Source organism: Passer domesticus, chromosome 1 (genome assembly GCF_036417665.1).
Source record: "Passer domesticus isolate bPasDom1 chromosome 1, bPasDom1.hap1, whole genome shotgun sequence".
Lineage (NCBI taxonomy): Eukaryota > Metazoa > Chordata > Aves > Passeriformes > Passeridae > Passer > Passer domesticus.
The window spans coordinates 2,903,210-2,928,359 of NC_087474.1; the positions used below are offsets into that span (position 1 = coordinate 2,903,210).

General features: G+C 39.7%; 1 protein-coding gene across 1 annotated transcript; it reads right to left on the reverse strand.

Annotated features, from left to right (window-relative positions):
• Positions 1–1,029: 1,029 nt before the first annotated feature.
• Positions 1,030–20,792, reverse strand: GHRHR (growth hormone releasing hormone receptor). The gene is made up of 13 exons (XM_064400087.1): positions 20,579–20,792; positions 16,636–16,741; positions 15,995–16,102; positions 14,683–14,783; positions 11,993–12,090; positions 10,399–10,531; positions 8,951–9,104; positions 7,644–7,704; positions 7,469–7,538; positions 5,850–5,941; positions 5,239–5,368; positions 3,752–3,793; positions 1,030–1,870 (listed from the first exon to the last, which is right to left on the reverse strand). Exons 1-13 carry the CDS (start codon positions 20,633–20,635, stop codon positions 1,748–1,750), a joined length of 1,275 nt encoding a protein of 424 aa, XP_064256157.1. The 5' UTR covers positions 20,636–20,792; the 3' UTR covers positions 1,030–1,747.
• Positions 20,793–25,150: the final 4,358 nt, after the last annotated feature.

Below are 25,150 nucleotides of genomic sequence, written 5' to 3' on the forward strand. Positions count from 1 at the left end.
GAGACAGGGAGACCAGAAAGTGCCATCACACATTCAGAAATCAGCTGAGCCTCACAGTGCTTGATCTGTTCAGGAGAAGAAGGAATTTTATTTGGTTTTTATTGCTTTTTGTCTTATGCCTTTAGAGCATGATGGTGTTCACAGTAAATTCACTGATTGTCCCACCAGCAGCAATGCAGCAGCTGCACGAAATTTTCTATCTAAACATTTATGGGGAGAGATGGGTAAAAATTACCAGTCTTTCCTGAGTTATTATCATTTTAGCTGATAGAGACCATGATCTTGGGGAGGCTGAAAAATATTCCTCTCCATGAAAGAGTTCGTGTTTGCTGGTTATGCCACTTTTCCACCAGAGCTGGGTGCTGTGGCACACTGAAAGCCACGAGAAGGCTTCTCTCTGTTAATCCCTTTATCTCCACCCAGATCAGCCTAAATTCTTCTGGATAATGGAAGGAAACCAGTAAAAAACAATGTCTTGGGCTTCACATTGTAAAATGTGTTCCAAGGAGCCACTTTAGAAATGGAAATAAACTTCTCCCAGCCTCAGCCATTGCTGCAATTTTCACAGGTAGAAAAATAACAGGAAAAAAATATATTTTTTTTTTTTTATTTTTTTTTTTTAATGAAAGAGGAAAATGCCTCCAGGACAATGAACTTTTATAGAAAAACTAGGTCAAGCAACTTTCCATTTCTTCAGGTTAGCTGTAATTACCTTCAAAGCAAATGGAAATTTCTGATTTTTAATCAGAAAAAACTCACTGAAATGCTCAGAAGAGCAGGGTGAAGTGTATTGATGCAATGATCCTCACTGGCTGGTCCAGCTTAACTTTCTTCACCCCTTTCCAAGCCCTGATATTCCCATCAAAAAGTTTAATCAATCTTTTAATCTACAGGTTACAATCACTTTTGTGGAAAAAACCAAAAACAAAATAAAACAAAACAAAACCACTCAAGTACAAACACAGGAAATCCAAGTTTATTTTCACGCTTCTGAATCTTTTACAACACTGGAGAGCAAAAACAGTCACACATAAGAAAGTATTTAGCAATATTCCTAGCAGTCTCCCAGTCCATCTCCTGGGGGTCTCACTCTTTTTCTGTGCAAAAATTGGCTTTTTCTTTTCATTTCCTTGCAAAGAATTTCCTTAATGATTATCATATGGAGCCTGGGCCTTCCCAATGCATCCCTTTCCTGCTACTTGGCTGTCAGGAATTTTCTAACCTGTAACACTTAAAATAACATCAGAACCTGAGAGCGTTTTATTGTGAACTTTAGTAGCAAAAAGATTCAAAGAGAAAATGTAAAAAGACAAAATTGAAGGACTTTCTTTAGTCATGGTGTTGGAGTTTAGCAAGGCTGTTGGTTTATTATTTGTGTGTCTGCAGAATCAAAACATGGAACAAAGCTTGAACAGGCTGGATAGACTTCAGCCCCCATTAAATTAGAATTTAATTCTGTTTTCCAGAGGTGGTGTCACTGAAGGGTGCTACTTGTGAAAGTGTAGAAGTGAACCAGGTGATTTTTATGTTTGCTGTGGTGCAGAGTTTTCACTGAGAGGGTTATTTTGTGTTTAGAAGGTCAGTCAGGGTTTAATCTGTCCTTGCAATGCTTGTCCTGCAAAAAAGCCCCATGGTCAGAATTGGAGGATCCTGTTCCAATTTGCTCAGGAAAAACTGCAATAGTTACATTTGGTAAAATTTTGTTTGGTTGGTTGGTTTTTTTCCCCTCCAGAGCCCGAGGCCGTTTTCAGCACACAGATGTGGTCATTTTGACCCCAGAGCTGGAGGGCACAGTCCACCTGGTCCTCCTCCACACTGGCACCAGCCCGTATCTCTTCCCATGCCACCTCCGGCCAATCTCCGTTTGCACCTCAGGAACAAAGGAAAAGGCTGTTTTGTGGTTGATTTCTTCTGGGGAGCACACAGTGGGAAAGAAGCAGGACAGAAAGAGGGGCTAGAAAAGAACTTTTTCATCATCTCTGTCCAATTGGTTTCATTTTTAGCTGATAGGGAGAAGTAGAATCCTGTCTCAGCATGGCCATCCTTCTGCACTGATGAAAACTCCTGAAGTTCTATCAGTACTAAGCTTGAGGTCTCTAGCACTACAAACCATTTTCTCCATTTCTAAAATGTCTTAGCTTTTTTCTATATACCTTCTCCTTTTTTTTTTTAATATTCCTATGGATATTTATTCTACCATCAATCTCACCAGCAGAGTCTACACAATTAAAAATATTTTCTCCACATTGCCTGGTCTTTCTCAGTTGCTAAGGGATGTTGTCTTGGTTCCATCTGCTTCTAGAAAAGTATAATCTGCAGCAAGTTTCTTAATCAGCATTCTCCAATTTGTGGCTTTGGAAATAATGCTGCTTTGGCATTTGAGATGATGAGGGGAAAGCCAGCAGCAGTCAGGAGAGGTTTTCTGTGTGTTGTTGACAGCTGTGGCATTGTGTGTTGTGTCCTGGCATGTTCACAGGAGCACAGAGAGGGCCCAGGCCACCCACTAAAGCCTCCTGTCACATCTGATTCTTGTTAGGAGTGTGCCTGCCCAGATGTTTAATAGGAAGGGAATTTCTGTATGGAAGTGCTGTGTGTCTGGAAGTCGAGCTGGATGTGTAGCTGTGGTCTGTGGTTAAAAGGGATTAGGGTTATTAATAAACTAATGACAGGATTTTTATCTAAACACAAGCATCATTAGAGCAGCCAGTAATTCATGGTCATAAACTCAACCAAAAGGCTAAGAATGTTAATATATTTCAAAACATTTAATTTAATATTTCAGGAATTTCTGATATAATTCAGAAAGTTTGGCCCATGGCACATGTAGGTGATTAAATACTGTTTGAAAGCTTAATCAGCCCTTGACTTTAAACTTAAAACTGGAAAATGAAGGTTTAGTCAGTACAGTCCAGGAGTCTGGAGTGACCAAGGATGAGATTTATCTCCTAAACACACCTTTGGCACTCCAGGGATACCCTTTCTGGGGACAAGGGTGGGCATATATGGAATTCTCCTTTACAGGAACTGCAGACAGAATCCAATAGAGTGTTAGTCTGAAACTGAATCCCAGTCATATTCCAAAGGAGCAACCTCAGCTACTCTGGAGTCAGAAAATGAGGGAAAATTCCAGAGTTTCAACATATTATAAAATATGGAGGATAAATTTTCTGTATAATTCCTTTAAGATGCATTATTATCACATCTAGACTGTGTAAATGGACCTAGACACTAAGCTAAAAGGAAAGATTCCTCTCTGATCAACAGCAAAATTCTGACTTAAATATTTTAAACAGATTTACCAACATAAAGAACATAAAGAAATACTGAGTTGCTTCATGAGACTGTCAAAAACACTAAAAAACCATATATTTCACTGTTGGGGAAAAGTATGCAATTCTTTCCAATTTAAACATAGACCTTTAGTAAATGGAGATGTCTCTGCATCACTGAAGCAAGTTATATTTTTTGATCTGGACTTAGCAGGAGTTTTCCAAGCCCTGCTATAGTTAAAAACGTGCAGAAAGGATCCAGAATACTTGACAGAATAGCAAAGTAGTAAAAGTTCATTTCTCCACTAGATGGCTTCATTCCCATGAAGATCATTGAAATGAAATTCATCAACATTGTTACCCATGTAACAGCCATAAGAAAATGAAAGATTTGGTTATCTTTTGTATGAAACTGATTGTTAACTACATATTTGCCACTGAAGGCAATATTGTAGAAGATAAATCGGATATAGTTTCCTTACCTCTTGGTTCAGGAAACAGTAGAGAACTGCCACAATAAACCCCTGAAAAAGACCAGAAGAAAAAGTTTAACACAGTCAGAAAATGTTACTTGCATTATCTGCCTTCATGGTATGTGAATTAGTGAGTATCACTATTGGTGGGAGATTGCTGGAACTTGAAAGATAATTTATGGATCTCCAGTAAAGCTGAACAGATTTAAAGATAAACACCTGGTGAGTGGCATTTCATCAAAATCAGTCACATACTATGAATTCACAAATGTGATTGATGGTTATGGAAGTGTGGTCCACTCTCCAGCCCAACACAGTGACAGCTGATTCTTTATGCACTCTAAAGAAAGTAAAACAGAGACAGCTGAAGAGGATCCATGGATGGAGCTCACATAGCTCTCCAGTCAAATTCTGTCTCTGTAGACTACCAGATGAGATCCAATTCTGGCCTATTAAATGTATTTGTTAAGATTCTGAACTAAAGTAAACCCAGGACAATCCTAGGAGGTCAAAGGACCTGTACAACCAGATCCTGGCTAAACTCCTAAAACTTTTATTCCATCAAATTATTCATTAACTATTCATTAACCCATTGAAGGTCTCTTCCCTGTACAAAGGGTCAGGATTAATGGACAGAGTTTGTTGGACAGGACTGACACAACAGATTCAATCCTCAAGAGGAATAAACCAGCACAAAACTCATGGATTGTTGGTGATGCTCCCTGAGAACCATCCCATGAACAATCCCGTGGAATCATGCAGGGAGAGATCTGTTCCCTGGGGAGGTTTTGTGGCATTCCCACAGCTGCTGCTTCGGACTGAGATGCAGCACAGGGAACAGGAGGGACATAAAGGGAAATTGGATCCTGCCAGCTCATAGCTCAGGCAGCAAAACCATCTGGAGGGGACACCAGAGCAGTTTTCTTGTGGGCATCAAGCTCCTCAAGCTGTCCATGCCCTGTGTGCCAATCCAGAGCAGTGGGGGGGATCAAACCAATGTTTGCAGGAGGGGAAGGGATGTGGCATTCCTTGGGACAGCAGCTGGTGCACGCACCAGGCACTGCTTGATGCTTATGTTTAATTATCAATTTATTCTTTGACAAAGAATTAGCAAGGGGGCTGGACCTACAACTTTGATTGCCTCTGGGGGATTTAAATCAGCCCAAGTCAGCTTGAATTTGTTAGTGAAGTCAGGGAAGGCAGGTGGACAAGTACTGGTAGCAAGGAAGATTTCCCATGTTCGACTTTGGTCCCCCATCCAATTTACACACTTATCTGAAATTTTGTATTTGTAAAATCTGGAGGCCATCCTAGAGCCAGGTAGGATTTGTCACCTCTTCAGACATTTTAATTCAGCAAAGAACCAGGAACTCTGTGAGCAGACACTGGTTTCAGGATCTGAGGATTCTTTTTGCGCAATTCTTGTTGTCATGAGGACACAAGGCTAAAATGGAAAAACTGGTAAGAAGGAACCAAAGGATCTGTGGGAATTTTACCTGAAAAGAGCCAATGCAGAGCTCCAAATAAAGCCGAACCCCCAGGCTGGTATGTTCTGGGAGGAAGTTGAAGACAATGTAATGGGTTCCAAACAAAGGAATTAGAAGCAGAGTCGACCTTGAGAGACGTCTAGCACAAGAGATGAGATGAAATAAAGTAATATAATATTTTTTTTTTAGTAAAAACTAAGGCACTCAGTGAGCCACAGCAGTGAGCAGAAGTGAAAAAGAAACTAATATATATAAATACATATATAAAATAGAAATAAGTATGCTGGCTTCCTTTACAGTTCTCATACAGAGAAAGGGAGATATAGAGGTTTAATGTCAATTGAATTAATTTAGTTGTCTCCCCATTGATTTTAATTGGAAGCCAGACATCTGAGCTGATCTGAATACATCCCATTAGCCAATATAAGGTGACTTGAGTCTCAGCCTTTGACTAATTTCCTTTGGAATGGGATAAGGTTGGGAATTCTAAAATTTAATTCCAGTTAAACTGAGCCTGTCTGTGACACTGAACAAGTACTTCTCTGTTTAGAAAAGACAACATAACTTTTTATTATTATAATTAAAATAATTGAGTTTTTAAAAATTATTCCATACATTACCTGTACTGAGAAGAATTATTGAAGTTGATTTGTCTAGGGTCTAGTTTTTTCAGCAAAATTCTGATGATGTTGATAAATAGAACAAAATTGACCTGTTCACAACATTTTAGGGGTGGGAGGGAACAAAAAGAAGAGGTTAATTTCTGATGTAAAACTTTGAAGTGAAAATATGGTAAGTTGTTTTTTTTTTTATTTATTTTAGTTAGAATGTAATTTCTGCAGTTTTAATGTAAGGTCTTTAATACTATTCCTTCTGGCATCATTCAAGAATTTAAATAAGTTGTATTCCTTCTTGAAGAAATGGCTGAAGATGAAAACTTGAGACTTTCACTTTGTTCAGAAAAATATTTTCATCACTAGCTTGTGTGACTCTCTTTTACCTTTTGTAGCTCAAATCAGTTGGATTTTCCTTAGAGACAAACATTGCATTAAATTCTGGCTGATCTCTCTGGGCAGTATTAGAATTCTTCTGCCTAAATACCTCTACAATGAGATATTTCCATCAGAGCTGATCACCCTGTTCTGCCTTTGCAGCCAGTGTAGAACCAGCCAGGAGAGTTAATAGAGCTTCAGGTGGGCTTGGGGCAGCTCACCTCCTCCCAAGGTAAATACTTGTTTTAAATCAGGTGAATCTGAATCTGAAACTTGCCAAAAGTGCATATTTCCATTTGTTGGCTCTGAAGGAGCCCTTGAGGAGCATTAGCTCAGCTCCAAAGCAGTTAAGGTCAATCCTAACTTGCAAATCAATTCTTCTACAGTTGTAGTTTGGCACAGCTTTATGCACAGTCTGTGAGGCTGTTCAGTTTTTCATGATCAGAGGGATTCTCCCCATGCATTTTTGGAGTGTCTGTACACATCAGCTCTTCCTTCGGTGAGGCTGAATGTTTAATTTTGTCCAAGAATGTCCTCATTTTACCAGAAAGTCCAACCTCATTCTATCCATTAGTGATGCTCTATGTCAATTCTAGCAGAAGAAATAACAGAGGTAGAAGGACATGAAGTATTTTATTGAAACACAGTGAGCTCTGGCTAGAATTCTACTTCAGATTCTTCACTCACATTGTTTGTGTGGATCTTTAAGGTCCCTTACAACCCAAATTCTCTGATTCCATACCCCTCATTTTCATGCATCTGTCCTCCAATTAAATTAAGTTTTAATAGCTGACCTTAAGGTCACCCATTAACTGCTTTCTCAGACACTGCTTGGGTTTAATGACTTGTGGGAGCAAACATTTATGATAATCATTTAAAGCCCATCAGTTTATTCAATAAATGCCAGGCTCAAGAGCTGTTATCTGTTGTCAGCTCTGAACAAATCCTATTTCCCTTGACAGTTTTGTATTAAAATTTATGGCAGAATCTGAGCTCTTACACTAAAATTTTTTTTTCAAATATATGGAGTATTTAGTCCAATCACTTACTATTAATTTCAACTAAACTGACAATTCTAAGAAAGTTTCAATTTGTTTGAAAGATGAACTTTTTAGTTAGCATTGGACACAGGCAGTTAACAGTAGACATTTACCATTCCTCTTCCTACAACTCATCAAAGAAACCCAATTTTAATATAAAAGCCTTTTTTTCTTGTAAGCAATATCAGCAACCTCAGAAGTACCTACCCCCACAGAAATTATAATTGGTCCTTTGATTAGCCACCAATAAGGAGAACCTTGATTAATATCCCAGCATCTGTGAACATGATAGCAAGTTTAGAAAAAGATGAGTATGTAATCACAGCAATCAATTAAAAATGCAACCCAAGGATATAGAATAATGTGGGAAACAATGACTTACGCTGTGTCTTCAAAGTAGAATTTTGTCAATATCCATATAAGGGTGAAAAGTGTTGGAAAGCCTGTCAGACATTTTAAAATAAGGTATAATTAATTCAAGCCTTGTCCACTGAAACTCTGCTACAATGATACAGATCAATCATTTATGAGAGCTGGAATTATCTTTTGGAGTCAGTTCCTGTGGCAGGAATTGTTTTAAACAGTCCTTAAAACACAAAAAGTGATTCTGTTTGCTGAGTTGTCAGGCCTTTCTTAATCTTTGATGGCAACAGACCATCCAATCTTTGATGGATTTCCCTCCCAAAGGCAACAAAAAATTCCTCTGGCCAAGTGCATTCACCTGCCATAGAGGTGTGCTCTGCTTTTTCCTTCCCATAGCAGCTCTCTGTGGGCACCCACTCGGTTTCAGATTTCTAAGTCAGAACAATTCAATTTATTCCAGACAACAACAAAATCAGAGGGAGATGTTGCTGTTTCACTGCCTGTCCTGTTATTTAGTGGACAGAGCTGCTTCATATGATAGCCCAGTGCAAAAGATGGGTTGTAGAAATACCAGGAATAAAAAAAATTCCTGCTTAGGAAAAAACAATTCCCTTTCCCAACCTGTGTAACCATTCTGCACAAACAGGAGCAAGGCACATTGAACTCTGGTGTTTGTGATAATTCCTTAGAGGTGTTTTCAGTGGGGTGAAGAAGGTTAAGGCTGGAGGATGTCTCCTCGTGCATTCTCAAATAGAATTGATTTCCCACCCCTTTCACAGGGGCTTTATTGCCATAAAAAACTTGATTGCTTCTGGCTAGTATGCACATAAAAATAAAATGGAAGTAAGGCCCAGATTAGGGGCCTTATTTAGTTAGATCAATTGGGTACCACATCCAGTATTTTTAATGGGAATGGATCATGGAATCATAGAAACATAAAGTTGTAGAGTAATAGAATCATAGAGCCATGGAATCATGGGGTCATAGAATGGCCTGGGGAAGAAAGCACCTTAAAAATCACCTGGCTCCAACCCACAGGGACACCTTCCACTGTCCCAGATCCCCATCCAACCTGGCCTTGGACACTTCCAGGCATGGGGAGTCCACAGGCCCCTTGGGCAATCTGTGCCAGGGTCTCACTGCCCTCACAGTATGGAATTTCCATGTCCCATCACTCCATTCCTTGGGAAAAGTCCCTCTCCAGCTTTCTTGTACCCCCTGGAAGTTGCTCTGTGGTCACTGTGGAGCCTTGTCTTCTCCAGGCTGCACAGCCTCGTTTAACACCTTGCCTTTTACTAATTTCCTGTAAAATCTGTAAAAACCTACCCCAGCCAAAGAGAACCAGCCACCAAAAATATCTTCTTCCATGAGAAAGGGATGAGAGCAGCAGGCAGTTCAGGTAGAGAGCCTCCACCAGCAGCCACATGAAATTGGTCATCATAAAGTAATGGCAGAAAACCACAGAGATCTTGCATTCAGTCTGAGGAACAGGAAAGTCACAGTTTAGGCATGGCTTGGAGATACATCTCTTTGGTTTGACCGTGAGGTAGACATCTGTGATATTTGCTGAATTCTACCAAGAACAAGAGCTTTAAACTGATGTTTAAACTGAGAGCTTCAAATGTAACATGGATTTATGAGTAGTAAGGCTTTAGCCATCATAACACCTTGGAATCCCCTCTGCATTCTGCTTTCTATCTCTGTGTTAGAAATATGACTTGGGCTCCCAAGTGTGGCATTCACATTCTCTGGAAAAATCCCTTCGCCCAGGATTTTTCTCCTGGGAAGCTCAGAAGCCTCAGAGAAAAAGGAAAACAATTCTTATCTCATTTGCTTCTCCTGTGTTTTGCTGCTTTGGAATGTGTTTGGAGATTGTTTACCCACAGGTGATTGTTTCATTGGTGTCTGGTGTGAATTATTTTGTCTCATTGGCCAATCAGTGTCAAGCTGTGGGGGGACTCTGGAGAAAGTCACGAGTTTTCATTATTGTCTTTTTTAGCATTCAGTAAGTAACCTTTCTGTATTTTTCAGTATAGTATGGTATTATTTAATATAATATAGTATCATAAAATAATAAATTAGCCTTCTGAGGACATGGTGGCAGATTCATCATTACTTCTTTCACTGTGGCACCCTGCAAATACAATACCCAAGCATGTGATCTCTCGCAAATTCACTGCCTTGAGTGTTCCTTCAGTGTCAAATGCTCCTTGAATAAAGGTTCAAGGACCCATTTTTCTCCTTATGCTCAGCTCTAAAATTTTGTGGTTGTGAGCAATGCAGAACCATCCCATAAACCTCTGCTTGAAAACCATTGCCAAGATCTGGGGCTGGATGAATGCTAAATTCATTGCCTGGTACCTTGAGTGCTTTGTGGTTTACAGAGCAGAACAGGAAATCAAACATTTCCAGAAGAATAAGCTTTAAAAGTCGTTCTTTGATGTACTCAGAGATCTTTAATTTTAGGCTTCAGATTATTGAAACACAGTGTAATGATACTACTTTGTTCTATGTGAAAGTCCAAATTTCATTTAGAGTGCTGCAACATCACAAATTGATGCTTTAAGAACATAGGAGACCATAATGTACATATTTATGCAAGTAAAATATACTGAATGAAAGAATTTTATAATTTTCATTACCAGGTTAGAAGGGGAAAAAAACCAACAAAACAAAAGAGTAAGTAGTAAAAAAGAGGCATGAAAAGTGAAACCATAAATAAATGGTACATAAAAACATCAAATACCACAATATCCTGCTTTTCATGTACTTACTGTAGAGAAGCTGCAGTGATCAATGCCTTCCTCCTGGAAAAGGACAGCATCCTTAATGAAAATGGCAATAGCCTTTAAGATGAATGTAAAAAAGAGCTGTACATGGATATAATTCCTGGGACAGCGAAGCCTCCTGGAAGAAAAGGAGAGATCCCTCAGAGTTAATTAATTTACTTGTGCTGGTAGTAATTAAAATAAGCAATAAGCCCTTGTTTTATCTCAGGTACTTCCAAACATATTTAGGAAGAACATTTTGATCCACTGAGCTCTTTCAGAGAGAGGCAGAAAACTTCCTCATGTGAAGCAAATCAGCCACAATCTACATCTTAATATCTTTCCTTTTAAAACAGAATTACAGGTTTTTTCCTTACTGTGCCAAAGTTATTTTGATGATATAAGTAAAAGCACAGAAGAGCTTTACAGCAATTTGGCACATCTACTTTAAATTCAATTTGTAAATCTACCTTAAATTCCCAGTTAATTAAGATTAAATTTTTGCTGTTATTATATACAGATTTTTGAGGGAGTTATACAGCTTCATGTTTTCATCTGGAGATGAGGACTTGAGTTAATAATCCAAAAGTTCCACTAAAAGCCAAATTCTATCCAGACCCAGTAATCTGAGGGTCACCTAATCTGAAAGTTCACCTGGAGTGTGCAGAATTTTATTGCTGACCTCAAATGCCAACCCCATTGTTAATTATGACTTTTTCCTCCCTATTACTACGTCTCCTTATGTCCATTGTTTCTTTCTTTCCCCTCATTTGGGCTGGTTTGTTTTCCTGAGGTCAGAGTGGATGTCAATAAACATATCTGGTGGCTTCCAGACACGAACTAGGAACCAGCAGAGGTCAAGAAATTTTCCCTAGAGAACCTTGATTCTCACAGCATAATAATAAAACTCCTGCTTTTTTCTTTCCTCTTTTTTTCTTTTTTTGTCTCACAGAAATACAAGAAATAAGCAAAGATCAATAAAATAAATCCCATATGGTGGCAAACATTAAATCTACATTACACGATAAAATATTTTAAATATTCTTAATTAGACCTGAATATACCTATAAATATGTATAAAATACCTAACTCAGTAAGAAAGAATTCTCACCAAATGTGACCAAATTCTGAAACAAACTTTAAAACATGTCTTTAGTGGTAAATGTTTCAATAGTAATCTATACAATGCCATGGGAACTTTCATTCAGAATCAAGTCCTTTGTGTATATTCTTATTAAAAATTCCCTGGAGCCATAACAGGCAGGCATGCATAGTTTAGGAAAAAAAAAAAAAAATCTTCATTCCAGCCTAAAGCAAGTAAATTTTTCTGTTGGTTCTTCAGGATCAAAGTGAGTATCTGAGTTTTGCCAAGAGACAGCCAGGATTTATTTCCCAAATCTAAATCTTCTTATTCCTGGCTCTCTCTAATGCCTTTTAATTTCCAGCTTCAGTTTCATATTATTTAACCAACATGACTGGAATATTTTATTTTTATTCACCTAGATTTCTATTTCTATTATTTTGTTATGCCTAATGTTGTCTTCCATAGTCTAAGAAATTAAGAACTGTGAAAAGAATTGAGGTTAGAGGACACCTTTACCTGAATGCAATCAGAACTGTCACAGCAATGATGAGGGAGGCGATGGACACGCTGTATCCCACAGTGTAGATGATCTTTATAGTAGAAAAGTAGGATTGCTAGAAAAGAAAAGAACAATTTGTCACACAAGTTGCTGTTAAATAACAGCTTTTTTACTGATACTGTCAGTTTTGCTTTGTTTGCTGCTTCCATTCTGTTGACGTCCCTGACTGCCTCTGTTCCCCTCTTCTTTCCCACAGCAAAATTCAACTTAAATCACTCATTATGTTTCTTTTGTGTAGTCCCATTCCATAGTTATGTGGATACAGCCCAATCTGATGCTGAAACATGTATTGGTCAGGGTAGTTTGAAGCTCATTCAAAAACCATAAAAACCTGCACCGGTCTTTCAAAAAGGCATTGTTCAAAATTTTATGCAATTTTTATAAATGCTGTGCTCTATACCATGTTTTCTCCCCAGCAGTAGCAGGACAATGCTGCTGGCAGCATGATTAATACAGAATTCTGTCAGCCTATCTCTATGTTTCTCCTCTTTCCTACTCTCTGCTTCCCTACTTCCATTTTTGCTGCCTATTCCTCCTTTCAATTTTTATTGTGTTGTTATGGGTTGATTTGTTGTTTTCTTTTTTCAGGTGTTGTTTCTTTCCTCTGTTTTTCTTGCTGCCAAACTCAGCTACTGCTCTGTTGGAATGTCAGTCAAAATCCATTTCAATTTAAGTGGCTCCTCTATCAGACACAATCTGAGTAAAAATAAGTTGACTTCAACTGTCTCAGAGGAAAGCAGAAAACAGAATGAAAAAGCTCTAGGCTGCAAATCTAACTCCAGTCTAACATGATCTGTCTCTTGGGTCCCATTTAAATGCTTTTATAACCTAAAATCTGCACAGCTGTGAAGTACATTTCTACAGTTCACTTGGGGAAGGGGAGATGCTCATTTTGAGCCTTAAGTGGAACTTTAGGCATTATAAGACTGATATTTATTTAATGTATTTATGTGCTTAAAAATTAGCTGGCTAAATATGAATCTGTAGTAGAACGAGAAGAGCCTGGCCACAGGGCTGATCTGTTTAATTATTAATACAAACCTGTTTTTTCTCATCCTTTTTCTTTTATATTTAATGAAGGGAAACAATCTCAGAAGACAATTCAAGTCTTTAGAAAATCAGACCACATTGGTTTCTGTGACCAACAAAAAGGATCTATCACTACACCTGCCTTAGAAAGAGCAGGTCATAGACTCATAAATCCTTGACTGGTTTGGGTTGGAAGAGACCTTAAATATCATCTCATTCCAACTCCTGAATTAGTAGAGTGAAATCTTTTATGCCAAGGACTTTGCATCCAAATGTCCAGATTTATGATTATCCACAGTCTGATCTGGGCTGAGCTGTTATCACTGCTCAGAGCACAGCAGGTGCACTCTGAATTTACCTTCCAGTTCAATTTTATCCATAAGAAACCAGATTATCCTTTCTGAGAGCATGCCTCAGTGGGAATGCAGTAAGTGGGGACAGCCAAGAGATATCCCTGCAAAATTCCCACCCGATCCTGACTAAAGCACTAAGACAGATCCATGGTGCAGAGATCAACTCCAACTTTCCCAGTTAAATGAAGAAGTTAAATGGGGTGGAAACCAGGCATAATGGGGTTTTTTTGTCTAGTGGGTGAACTGTGAGTTGTATAGGATTACCCAAATTCCTGACTGTGCACAATTCCAACCAGAGCTCACTGAAGAACCTCAGAGCTCCAAAGCTTGCCAGGAAGTCTGGATGCACCACTCCATGAGAAACATCAAAACTGTGCTAGGCTGACCATAGCTGGCAACAAATCAGATGTGAAAAAGAGAAAATAATCAACTCCTTAAGTGGATAAACCTACAACTGAGGAGTTTCCTCTAGGTGGAATAATGGAATCATCACAGAATGGGTTGGGAAGGATCTTAAAGAACACCCAGTCCCACCCCCTGCCATGGCAGGGACACCTTCCACTATCCCAGGTTGCTCCAAGCCCTGTCCAACCCGGCCTTGGACACTTCCAGGGATCCAGGGGCAGCCACAGCTTCTCTGGGAACCTGTGCAAAATCTCCCCATGGTGATATGAACCATGTTTTTATCCTTATCAATTAGGGGTCAAGCACTATATTTTCCCTCTGCCTTTAACCTCAAGGTATCACCAACAATGAAAGTCTGGCTGAAGAAATATGTCAAATTCTGATCTGCATTACAGAGATTGCAAAGATTTTGGGACTCTTTTTTTCCATTGTTGAATTAGATATTTCATGCAGGATGAGACACCCAAAACCCCTCTTTTCCTTACATTGCTAAATTTTTAACAGTGGTCTTTTAATAGCACATTTTCTGTACAGATGCTGTGATACTACAAATTCATCTTGCTGACTGATATTACTGAAATGTCTTAATACACATTTATGAACATTTTGTGATACATCTTTGTCTGTTATACTTGTGAATTTACAGCTGGCTTTGTTATTGTTACACCTGAATAATAAAACATTCTCAGTTATCTTACAAAATAAGTAAAAATTGGAATTATTGACCAGAGTAAAAATTGGAATTATATCCCATACTTAGAAAGAAATTTCAGCTTCTTTTGAGTTTCCCTCTTCAGGAATATAAAGGAATACTATAACATCAGCACACCACTCACATATATTTGTGTAATTAAACTTACTTCTTCAAGAGGAATCTCATCTTCTACTGGACAGGCCACATGGTAGGGAGGGAATGGGTCAGACCAGCCCTTTTTTGTGCAGTTTCTTTTTATCATCCCAGCTGAAAAAGAAGTATTTAATTTTCTCAGTGGAGGACGAGATAATATGGAAAATAAAAACCAGGAGAAGATCTCGGACTGGTACAAAGTCGTACCAGGAGAAGAGGATCATTAGCATCTCACAGAGTCAGTAGGACAATTTTCCTGTGCACATTCAAGTCATCAGATACAAAACTTTGTATTTTATTTATAGGTAAGCAATGGGAAGAAGGGAAAGAACAAAGGTGATGGGGTAGAGGTGGGAATGACTAAGGAAGGAATTATATCAGGCACACTGGAGAAGAAGCACTGCTCCATAAATTTCTGTTCTGCACAGCACTCATCCATCCACCATATCCCTTCTCATTCCCACCTCCCCTGGGGCTTTCTCTTCCCTAGCAGATCAGAAGCTGGCATAAGCAGCCCCTTCCATGAGGACAGCACGCTTCCACAAAAAAAAAAAAAAAAAAAAAAATTAAAAAAAAAAAAATTATGAGTCAGATGAAGGAGAAGTCAAAAATCCCAGGGCAGGAAATGAATCTGCACAGATGAAAGGGATTTTCCTTATCCCTCGTTTATAAGTAGCATGTGTTGAATGTGGCAGAGGTTGGGTTTTGCAGTTTCTTTTTCTTGTGGAACTGCCAAATCCAGGTATTTTCTGGAAGGTGGTTTGCTCTTTGTGGGCTCACATTTTGTTACTGGCCATGCTCACCCAGAGAGGGAGCAGACACAAAGGTATTTGTTTGCAGTTTTGTAGCACATGTGCTGCTCCAAGGGCTAAAGTCTGCTTTGCATCTCCAACCTTGGTCTTAAAGAACAATCATATTGTTCATTCCTCTGCCTTTCATTTCATCCCACACCAATCACAGCATAAATCTCAAGAAACCCCAAGCTTAAGTTCTGACCTAGACAGCCTCCAGATGAGCTTTGTAGAAAACTCAAGCAACAAACTGATCCCAGAGTGCATGGAAACCAAGGAATCACTCCTTGTATTGCAGAAGTGAAAAAAAAATAATTTTTGATCCAGGATCTCATCAGAAACTATGGAAATCAAATCCACTTATGGATAATCCTTAAAATATTACAAGAACTGCTAAGGTCCCTCAGATCCTCCTAAAAATCTTTGCACTTCTCTGATCCAGCTCATGGGAACATGAAATTCTCTGTCTTCACCCTCCCTTTTAGAAATGCTCTTGCCATACACACAACAGGGGTAACCATGGTAGGACATCACCTGGCTCCTTCATGAAGTGAAAGAGGATGTTTGGACACGGTAAGGCAAGAATCTCTCCAGCATCTGCTTCTGGCCAGCACAGCAATTTGTCCCAAGTTCTCTTGCAACCTCAGACAGAAAGTTAAATATATTTTTAAGCATGGTTAAATTTGAGCAAAATAAAACCCCAAACCTTTTTAAACTCTGCCACTCCACCCCTTCCATATCTTATAAATATAGTTTAGCCACAGTTTTTATTATGAGAAATAAACACCCTCAAAGTGCTATTTAATCTGCTTTAGTTAGACCCCTGTGTTAGACTGAGGTGAGTTTTCAGAAAGAATGCAATAAATGAAGAGTGAGGCTGGAAAAAAGATCAGATCACTGTAATTCCTCAGGAGTTGCCCTATTTTTAAAGATCAACACACCCTCACAAACAAGCAAGCATGATGCCAAGGAATTGGACAAGGGCACAAGGATTCACTCTGATAAATTGACTGTCCATATTTGAATGTGAAGGACTGTGGGAAAAAAGAAAAGTATAGAAAGGAATGGGGGTAGATGGAAGAAGAGCTGACAAGACAACAGCACGTGGGACCTTTGGCAGCCTGGCCATGTCCTGACTCTGGTCTCTTCCCTCTCCCTCACACATGGATGGATACCTGGTGATGTTGCATTTCCATGCTCTTGTGGGACCTCCAGACATTCAGCCTCCTTTTTCTTTAGCTCTACCATAAAATCACATTCTGGGTGGACATTCCCAGCAACCTGTAGGGAGGAGAGTTTAGGGGCATCAGATAGAAGGGGTTGGATGGGATCCCATCAGGCATTAAGTCCAGACCTACTTTTGCATCTAACAGGGCTGGTTTAAGGGCATAGAACAGTGCTTAAGGTTTCCATCCAAAGGCTGCTTGTCTCTGCACAAGCTGGTGGTTATAACTCTGCACTAGAAAGTTTATCAATTCCTCTGGCTACATTCAAAATAAAAGATCTCTTTGCTAGAGCCTGAGTTTAGCTAGACCCTGTTAACTATGGCCCCTGCCCCTAGCCAGGTTCTTTTCTCATCAGTGAAGGGCTCAGTGCTGCAGGAAATGCTGCAGAGCCTGTGCACAGACAAACCCCTGCCAACCTCCAAAGAAGCATCACCATGAAATCACAGACAATTACTGCAAAACTGTCACCTGAAAGAGCTCTTCACTTCAAAAGGAGTGAATCTGTTCTCTCCCTTCTGCCATCTGCCTTTCTTTACACAGGGTGGGAGGCAAAACTCCTTTATTGGGGGAAAAAAAGCATTCTGCACCAATGATGGTGTAAAGAAAAAAGTGACACACAGGGTTTTAATAGCAGGAGACATTCAGTTTGTTTAGTCCTTATTTAGACTTATATGGGAACTACAGGAGGATCTGAAGGCATCCAGAGAACTTTGGGCAGAAAAAAACAAATTCTGCCCAGGCTGTTACACCCAGATTGCTGAGGATGCACCCACTGGGCAGGAGTGCACAGGACTATTTCACTCAAATTAAAATATATGTGCCTTGTCCAGCCTTAACCTCTGTCCCCAGACCCCAAAGATGAGTTGTGATCAGAGACACTCTGACTTTTATCTCTTCACCCTGGCCACTAGTGCTGATGAAGCATTTGTGAATATAGACATAAAAACACAGAGACAAAACAGAAAATGAACCCAGGATGAGACTTGCATGGTGAACAGGTGGCTGGCATATGGCTCAGTTTTCTTCCACCCAGAGAAGATTAATATTCAGGGAATTTGGAAAATAACTCTGTGGCTTTCAGTTCATTCAGAGGGCAGATTGTATCCTTTCCAATAAGCTGGTCTCTCCCCTCCATGTTAATGTCCATGTCTCATGTTGGCCTGCAGAGCATTTGAACTGCATATTGACCAAAAATTCAAGGCTCTCAAAATGCTGGAGAGCAGTGGATTAATTACACAGCATTTGTTTTTCTGGGGTTTGGGCCCTGGTAGTTAAAAATGTCATTATTTCCACATGTTTGCCCTGCAAGATTATCTGCTTCTCATTTACTGCACTTTTAGGAGGATGTGGTTTTCCTGCCAGATTTGCAGACAGCAGTGCCATGGATCAGTTTAAGGCAGCAGCAAAAAGCAGGGCTCCTTCTCCAGGCTGAATGGAGTTTGGTGTGTGTGAGAGGAGGGTAACTGTGGATGGATGGATGGATGGATGGATGGATGGATGGATGGATGGATGGATGGATGGATGGATGGATGGATGATGGATGCATGGATGGATGGATGGATGCATGGATGGATGATGGATGGATGGATGGATGGATGGATGGATGGATGGATGGATGCATGGATGGATGGATGGATGGATGGATGGATGGATGGATGGATCCATGGATGGATCCATGGATGGATCCATGGATGGATGGATCCATGCATGGATGGATCCATGGATGGATGGATCCAGGGTTGGATCCATGCATGGATGGATCCATGCATGGGTGGATGGATGGATAGAGCACAGCACAGACATTGCCCTGCCCCAGGAGGAGGAGATCTGACACATGCTCCAGGAATGTCATCCAGATGAGTAAAACCAGGGGATCTAGGGAGACCCTCCATTTGTCTTCACTAAGAAATGCAATGTCAGGCAGAATTACAGAAAATTGGCATCTTTCTTGAAAAGCTTTGCTGTCTTGATGCCTCTTTCCATGCCAACATATATTATTTCTCCCCTTGTACCCACCCTGGACAGTGACTACAGGAAAACTCCCTAACCACGGTGTATAACAGCTATTGCAAGAAGCAGCTTTATTAGTCAGTAGAAAAAACAGTCAAACCATTTACTGAAAATCTCTTTTACAACATTCTCTTGGTTCAGTGAACTGTGCCCAGAAAAACCTCAGCAGGAGGAAATTCATCTATTTGCACTATTCTAAATTATTTCTCCTGGCAAAAAGCATTGCTAGATTTTGCCTGTCCAAACTCCCTCTGCTCTCTGAAATGTCCATGGCAAAAGCAGAGCTTGTTTGGCTCATTCACCAGTCCAGGAAACTCCAGGAAAGTCTTTTTTTCCACTTTTACTTTCTAAGTCTCCAGATTGTGAGAATGCTTAATTTAGCACACGCATCTCAAATGAAAAGATGAAGCTGCTCAAGTATCAGGTATTTAAATTGTTGCCTTCTGCAAGAAGAACCAGCCTTAGGAGGTGCTGTCACAGTTTATTTTCAAGTCAGCACTAACCACTGCCTGAGCAAGCACTGAGAGGGAGATCTGATATGACAGAAACTCAGGTTAAATAAACTAAAAATATTTATTCCAATCCCAGGCTGTCTTTTAGGTACATTTATCACCCCAAAGCACTTTACCTCTAGTAGACCCCCACTTTAAGGCGATGAGAGTCAGTCTCTCAAGCATTCCAAACCTTTCCAGGAGCAGAGTTCATGTTTTCCAGAGAAAGTATATGAAAAAATTATACCACCAACAAAACCAGAGAGCTGCTTTTCCATCATTTTATACTCAAATGAGGTTTGTTCACCTATCCTCTAGTATGCAACCCATGCTAGGATATTTTCATTGTACACTAACATATAGACTTGGTTTTGATCAATACATAATAATACAGAAAGCAACCCAACTTTGTAGGAGAAAATTCCGTTTCTCTTGGCTAAATGAGGCAGGTTCTTACAGAGACCTTCAGTCATATTTTAAACCATTAGCACTGAGTCCTGCTATTCTACTTAGGAACAGTCAGGGAAGTGGGTTTGTCACACAGGTGGTACAGAGGAATCTCTTGTTTCACATCAGTAAAAAATCTGTTCAGCCATTTCACAGTGGTTTATTTTCCTCAATGAAGGAAAAAACTCCAAGCTGCTGTGTCACCCTTCATAAAATGTCCCTTCAGAGAAGAGATTCCCAGGAAAGAAGAAGGGATGTAGAGGAGGCATGACAAAAGGAAGATGCTGAAGATGTGATTATTCTCAAAAGTAAAGACAATATCCTTCTGATTTGCACAAACCTTTCCTGATACTGGTGTGATCCTGGGTCTTGGTTTGCCAATCTCTATCCAAAGATATTACCAAGCTATTTAATGGCTTTGGATTTTTCTAAATCTGCCCTAAACATCTCTGCTGGTTCCACTCTTGTTACCTGCAGCATCTCAGCTGCTTACATGCCAAAAAATATCAATGCTACCACTAAGGCAGATGAAATTGTAACAAAAAACCTGCAGAATCTGAAATGAAAGAAAACTCTATCAAAACTCAGCTGCTCTGGTGTAACAGCCCTCCTCCAGTTTTTTCTCCTGTCACTGTCTTTCAAAGCCCACACACACAAAATAAGAATTTCTCTTTATGTGTTTCTCTTTACTGAGTGTGTCATAAGAAAGCAGAGAAATAAACTGATATAAAGATCTCACAACGTGGGTCCCTTCTGCTGCTGTTCACACTTTTCATTGCATCTTGCCTTGTTTAACTGGAATCCAAAGAAAACAGAGAGAAAAGAGACTCATAAAAAATTATTTTAAAATAAAGCTGTATCTGACCATCTGCTCCCACCAGGAAATGAACAATTATTGAAACACAATGAAGTAAAGCTTTTTTTTTCCCCATGCAATTACTTACAAGCACTGCCAGACTCAGGGTGTGCAGAGCACAGTGATATAAAGAACAAGAGTTCATTTTCCAAAGCAAGAGCCAGACCTCACTTCTTCATCTTCTCTTAGCATCTTTCACCTGCTTTTTGACTTCTCTTTCTCCTCTCAGTTGCTGATTTGAAGCATTTATCTTTTTGCACAGAAGTGACGTAGCAGGGATATGAAGTGGGAGATAAATATTAACAATTCTCCATGCTGTGTTTAAGCTTTGCAAATTTTTGACTTTGTTCAAAGACTGGACTGGATGAATTGAGTGATTGATGCTAGGATTATGGGAATTCTCTATGCTCCTGGCAAAACTCATTTATTTTAACACAAAATGGTTTTTGGGGGGATGGACAGTTCTAAATGTTACTAATCCCATATTAAATCAACATGATTGGCATAAGAGAAACACTCTCTTAACAGTTATTGTCAATTTTTTATAATGAAACCTTTTTCTTATATGGGTCCAGTGTATCTGGGAGTTTTTATGGAGTGTAATGACCACAGTGCTACACTTTAAAATGCAAAATCAAAGCCTCCTGACAGGCACATGAACACAAATTTGTGTACCTGTTTGGGCATTGAGTTGAAGGCAAAATTCACAGAGGATTCTTCCCAGTTTGTGTCAGACTTTTGATAGTTCAGTGTCTGAATATCAATGAGTCAAGTCTTTTAGCCAAAGTCTAGAAATACAAACACTCAGCTCATTCATCTCATCCTGAGCTTCAAGGCAGGCCAGCTGAATCCCACTCCAGAAATACCCATTCTCACTCAGAGCTAAAGGAAAATTTATTTCATTTGTCTCTCAGTTTGTACCATCTTGAAGGACTTCAGATTCCCCATCAACATTAGGCAAGTGTCAACATTGCAAGACCAGAGACTCAAGATAGGAAATACTTTTCAAATGTTGTTCTCTGTTCTTTCTCATCTCATGCCATTCCTTAAATCAATTTATAAACCCCAGCTCCCAGCTTCCCACACAAAAGTCCATCCTACAACCCTGCTTCCACCTCCAGCACTGCTCTTTGTCCATCAGCCCTGCTCATCTTTTTCAATTATTTCAAGTATTTTCTGTCTGCTTCTCTACACAGATTGTGGGAATGCTGAGAGCCTGGAAAGAAACCTCTCACCTCCCAGAGTCACCACAGCTGTGAGGAACTAAGTTATACCTACTTTTGGGAATATCTGTGGGATTGAAGCCTCCAGGACCTGTTTGCAGGTTGGGTCTGAGAGGGAACAGAGCATACCCAGTGCAAGAAAGTGTCTTTGGAGAGCTGAAGTGGGAAAATTTTCCTTGCAGTGTGTTAAGGATTTATTTCATTCTCCCCTAAAGCCTTATGCATTCCTTAATTATGCTAACTTTCAAAGTCTTGTCTAAAATAAAATTATAGCTGTGTTCCTGTCAGTTTTAATCAGCTCATTCCAGAGGATAATGAACACTTATAAATGTATTTATCATGAGCAAATCTCATACTTTTTCCTAAACTTATTTCAGAAGCTACAAAATCTCAAGAACTGCAAGATTTCCCTGCAGAGGTGTAACATGGAAAAATTTCAGCCCATAATGTTAAATCTACTTTTTCAGTAGTTATGAAAAAAGCTGGTAAGAGAAATTAAACCTATAAAGTTTTAATTCACCATCACACATACTTTCAAAATGATGTTTGGTGACAATATTCAGTTCTTACCTGCATTTTGCTGATTAACTTGCATTGCCATTTGGGGAGAATGTAAATATTCAGGTTGTCCTGAATTCGAAGTGCTTTCAGTAGTAAGACTATAACAGGGAGTCTTAGTTGTCTTACAAACATTTAATATTATTATAACCCTTGAAAATCTTATAAAACCATCGTGACCAGTGCTGTCATCACAAGCTCATGCCAGAATTTGGACACATTCTCTCTCCCCTCCTTCCCAAAAACATTACAATTTAAGAAAAAAATTCTGACTGAGCATCCATCAGGTTTCCTGCAGTGTATGAGTGTTTTAAGGTAAATAACCTTTAGGCTGTCCACAAATTGTCTACTGACCATCCACCCCACAGCCATTTCAACCAGTGTTTGAAGAAGGATCATGAGCAGACCCATTTCAGAGAAGCAACATCTCCCATTCCACGGGGATACACTTTTTTGGTCCATGTATTAGAAAAATAAATTGCCTCTGAGTAAGCTGCTGGTGTCCACACCAGAATTTTCCATTTCAGCCACCACATCTGAAGCACTCCATGTGTTTATTCAGTGCTGTTGAAGTCATGGCTATAAAAACCACAGAAGGCATTGCCTGCCACTTTTCATCCTAGGAGGGAACACAGAGAAACCCAGTGTAAGGTATCTCAAAAGGTTTTCATTTTTCAGGCAGAATGAATATCGGTATGGAGGGGTTTTATTCTGAAATCTACAATATAGGAACTCTGATCACCATGGATCATTTTGGAAAACCTGGCTTTTCTGTCTTTTCAGCCTGATTCTGCCACTCTGCAGTGCAGACATTCCATTAAAATGAGTTCCTTCCTACTGTCGCTGTTGTGTGCAAATTTCCAGCTGTTTGTGGTTAAGGAGAAAGACACGTCTAAAGGAAAATAATGGGCTTATGGGTCTTTTTTATTATTATTATTTCATTAAAATAGCTTTTTTTTCATTTAAACAAAAAAGTTTCCACAATAACCAACAGAACTTTGAGCTGCTTAGTTTCACCATAAAAGCACATCTGAAGGACCAGTTTTCCACAGGCTCAAACTTCTCACTTCCTACCAGTCCTTGAACAGCACCACCTCTGCAAGCCTGCTCCCACGCTCCTCCTGAGCAGAGGCAGGCACGTAGTAGATCAGTAATTACTACATCTTCTCTCCACTCATCACCTCCACCATCAGCACACTCCCTGTTCCAGCAGCTCCTCTGCCAAGTTTTCTAGTGGTGGCAGTTTGCCTTCAGGATGGCACAGCTGCAGAGGAGACACTGGATGTGCAGTAAAAGGAGCTGCTGTTCTCCCCTTGAGCTTTCCAAAGGTGAAAACCTGATGTTTTCATGACTGTCTCAGGGATTCCCTTGCAGCTTTTCGTGGAATGGTTCTAGATTTTATTAAAAGTTTGCATAATTCATAAAATATTGGTTGATTTCACAACAATTTGTTGCATCATCCCAGCCCTGCCTTCTCTGTTTCTGCACTCTTGTCCCTACACATAGAACAACATCCCAAAACTTATAAAACATCTTGGATTTTTTTCTGCCACTTTTTCTCCCTCTACAAGACCCTTCCATTATCACAGAATCACAGAATGCTGTGGCTTGGATGGGACCTTAAAATCATCTGGTCCCAACCTTCCACAACACCAGGGTGCTCCAAGCCCCATCTAGGCTAGAATTCAATACTTCCAGGAATGGGGTTGCCACAACTTCTCTGGGGAAACTCTTGTACTTACAAAGACATTTACACATAGATTAATCTACAGTTTAAGTGTTCAACAGGGTTGGACAGGGCTTGGAGGCACCTGGGATAGTGGAAAGTGTCCCTGCCCATGGCAGGGGGTTGGAACTGGATGGTTTTAAGGTCCCTTTTGATATAAATCAGTCCATGATTCATGATTTTAGTTTTCTTATGATGATGGAAAGATGGAGGAAACCTTAACACTCTAAATTATTATTTCACAATATAATTAAAAAAGGGAGTAACAACTTACTTCATTGACATATAAACCCCATGGATTTTCCAAAGCTAAAAGCAAACAATTTGAGTTGAATAGTTACAGCTTCTGAGATGACATTGCTGAAGCTTCATATTTCCCAAAGAACATGCCCAAAAAAAGGTATTAGAATTCAATACTGGGGTGGGGGGGGGGAAAACTACAGGTGACATTTTTCTTGAAGTCATTAATGCAAGCAGCAGTGTCCAAAGTGAAAATGGAACTAGGAATGCTTCTGAGGGCTACCAAGGTCACTCTGATGGGCACAGATTGCTGTGGTGAAATTTGTAATACTGGGAGCAAATCTACAGGGAAATGAAAGGAAATTTCAGTCCCTACTGGTGTCTCACAGTCTTCATTGCCATGATGTTTCTCTAATACTATTGAAATTTAGAGGGAAGGTGTGGGAGGGGAGGGAGGGGAGGAGGAGGAAGGCTGGGCCTAAGTCACGTAACCACAGCTCCAAGAATAGGCGGTTTTGCTGTGCAGACGTGACAGATGAATGTTTCATTTCCCAGGACAAAGGGAATGTTCAAAACTTTACACAGCCCAGAGCACAAAGGGGCATTATAAGTGAGGCCCTGAATTATCATTTTTTAAGACTGAAAAATATGCAGAGTCAATAATTATGCAGTCAAATTAATTTTTCCTTGAAGTGTAAGAAGTTGATAATTTTGCCCCTTTTTGCTCATATCATTTATGAAATGGGCTGATGGATTTCAACTAAAGCTGCTCAAACAGCACAAAATGTAAAGCATTAACCCTTTATCATGTGGAATTAAATCTGTTTAAGCCCTAGAACACTGAGGCCGGTACCAGCATGCTTCATTGATTTTATTTCCACTGGGATATTTTTTTTTTTAGCTTGGCAGCAAG

What these genes read in the sequence shown, in the direction of transcription:
- GHRHR (XM_064400087.1), bottom strand. Translation starts at nt 20,635, where the DNA reads ATGAACTCTTGTTCTTTATATCACTGTGCTCTGCACACCCTGAGTCTG. An exon ending in TGGAAATGCAACATCACCAG is followed by an intron (nt 16,103 to 16,635) that starts GTATCCATCCAT and finishes TTTCTGTCTGAG; the next exon opens with GTTGCAAGAGAACTTGGGAC. An exon ending in TTCTACTTTGAAGACACAGC is followed by an intron (nt 7,539 to 7,643) that starts GTAAGTCATTGT and finishes TCATGTTCACAG; the next exon opens with ATGCTGGGATATTAATCAAG.